Source organism: Salvia splendens, chromosome 15, assembly GCF_004379255.2.
Source record: "Salvia splendens isolate huo1 chromosome 15, SspV2, whole genome shotgun sequence".
Lineage (NCBI taxonomy): Eukaryota > Viridiplantae > Streptophyta > Magnoliopsida > Lamiales > Lamiaceae > Salvia > Salvia splendens.
Genome location: NC_056046.1, coordinates 22407863 through 22409957, shown reverse-complemented (window position 1 = coordinate 22409957; position 2095 = coordinate 22407863). Strand labels below are relative to the sequence as shown.

Below are 2095 nucleotides of genomic sequence, written 5' to 3'. Positions count from 1 at the left end.
AATTGTCGCATTCGTGAATATACATGTTTTAATGCGAAATTGATAAAATATGAAAGAGAAAGAGAAAGAGAAAGAGAAAGAGAGATATTCTTTTTTTTAGTATGTATGTGACATAATGGACATATCAAAATGAATACATGATATATTCCCTCCTTCCGCCATTACTTGTCATAAGATATGGATAAAATAAAAGAAAGATAAATAAAAATTAAATAAAATGTGATAATAAATTGAGATATTTCTTTTTTTAGTATGTGACATAATGGACAGATCAAAATGAATATTCCCTCCGTTCAGCAATAGGAGTCTCATTCACAAGTGGCGCAAAGAGTTTGAGTGTGTAATAAATCTAGTGTGATAGTGGAATTTGAGTCCCACTTAAAATGTTGGTTGAATACAAAAATAGATATATATGACCAAATTTTAATAACTTGAGTGTGGAAGAAAGATTTTTTTTTTGTTAATTTTAAATTAATTACTGATTTAAGCATTGGATTTTAGTATTCCTAATTTAAATTAAAAAAAAACTAGAATATGCATAAATAAAATAGGCAATTTTCAAGTGAATCCCAAATCTGCCTTCCATTCCTAAATTGACCGAAATCTGTTCACATAGTACAAGAGGTGACCAAAAAATTTAAAGTTTCCCTCTTAAACATTTTAGAGGGAACTTTGAACACAAATTTGCACTTAAAATTCAGAACTTGTAGCCTCCTATAAATACATTAACATGCTGCATTTAACACAGCTCCACCAACCTCCCAAAAAAACAAAAAATCCAACAAGAGGGAAAATTTCATACTCCCTCAGAAAAAGTTCATCATTGGGATGGAGGAGGGGTCAAGAACAACACTGTTCTTAAGCAGCAGTAGGAAGAACTTGGTGGTGCAGTTCCTACTGAAGCACCGCATCAATGGAGTGCTCACAAGAGGGGCAGTAATGGAGGCAGCAGACGAGTACAGCATAAGCAAGAAGACAGTTTATAGGCTTTGGAACAAAGCAAAACAGCTGATGCAAAGGGGGGAACCTGCAATCATGGAAGGCAAGGTTAAAGGCTATCATCATTCAGATAAGTTAACTATAGATGAAAGGTCAGAACTTTATCCACACTTGAAAGGTCTTCAATTAGAAAAATTGCCCACAAATTGTCTGTTAGCAAAAGCACACTAGGTCAGTGGATTAAGGAGGACAAATTAAGGCCACATACAAATGCTATCAAACTTGCCTTAACTGATGCAAATAAGTTAGCTAGGTTGAAGTGGTGCCTTAGCAAAATTCAGCCAACTATAAATGCAGGTAGAGTTCAGTTTGAAAGCATAGACAATGTTGTGCATATTGATGAAAAATGGTTCTATATGACCAAGTCATCAGACAGGTATTACCTCTTGCCTGATGAGGCTGAGCCATATAGGGCATGCAAGTCAAAGAGGTTCATCACCAAAGTGATGTTCATGTGTGCTGTAAGTAGGCCTGTGTTTGGCTTGGATGGCCAAACCAAATTTGATGGAAAGTTAGGTATTTTCCCTTTTACTGAATTGGCTGCAGCAAAAAGAAAATCCAAGAATAGGCCTAAAGGCACACTTGAGACTAAACCAATTCCTTCAGTCAATAAGAGTGTGATGAGGGACTGCATTATCAACAGGGTATGCTATTTTTCCCAACCTATTAGATCATACTGTTTATAAACATCATCATTTAGGTTTTTTTGTGTGCTTTACAGATTGTACCAGCAATTAAGGCCAAGTGGCCTGAGTGGGCAAGCAAAGAGATCTACATCCAGCAAGACAATGTCACACCCCACATAAATGGTGTGGATGTTGAATTTGAGGCTGTTGCCAAATCAGATGGATTTTAAATCCATCTGATTTGTCAACCACCCAATTCACCTGACACCAACATTTAGACCTAGGGTTTTTCAGGGCCATTCAGACACTGCAGCATGAGAAACCATGCAATAATGTTGACACATTGTTGGAGAATGTGTGTAGCTTTTATGCAGAGCTGTCACCACAAACCCTAAACAGAGTATTCCTCTCATTGCAGGCTTGCCTCACATAGATCATGGTATTTAGGGGTGAGAACAATTACAAGGTCC

General features: G+C 36.7%; 1 protein-coding gene across 1 annotated transcript; it reads left to right on the top strand.

The window, feature by feature from the left end:
- Positions 1 to 828: 828 nt before the first annotated feature.
- Positions 829 to 1855, top strand: LOC121766872. Its single transcript, XM_042163107.1, has 3 exons — positions 829 to 1091; positions 1157 to 1643; positions 1721 to 1855. Exons 1-3 carry the CDS (start codon positions 829 to 831, stop codon positions 1853 to 1855), a joined length of 885 nt encoding a protein of 294 aa, XP_042019041.1.
- The last annotated feature ends 240 nt before the right edge of the window (positions 1856 to 2095 follow it).

What these genes read in the sequence shown, in the direction of transcription:
- LOC121766872 (XM_042163107.1), top strand. Translation starts at nt 829, where the DNA reads ATGGAGGAGGGGTCAAGAACAACACTGTTCTTAAGCAGCAGTAGGAAG. An exon ending in AAGTTAACTATAGATGAAAG is followed by an intron (nt 1,092 to 1,156) that starts GTCAGAACTTTA and finishes ATTGTCTGTTAG; the next exon opens with CAAAAGCACACTAGGTCAGT. An exon ending in GGGACTGCATTATCAACAGG is followed by an intron (nt 1,644 to 1,720) that starts GTATGCTATTTT and finishes TGTGCTTTACAG; the next exon opens with ATTGTACCAGCAATTAAGGC.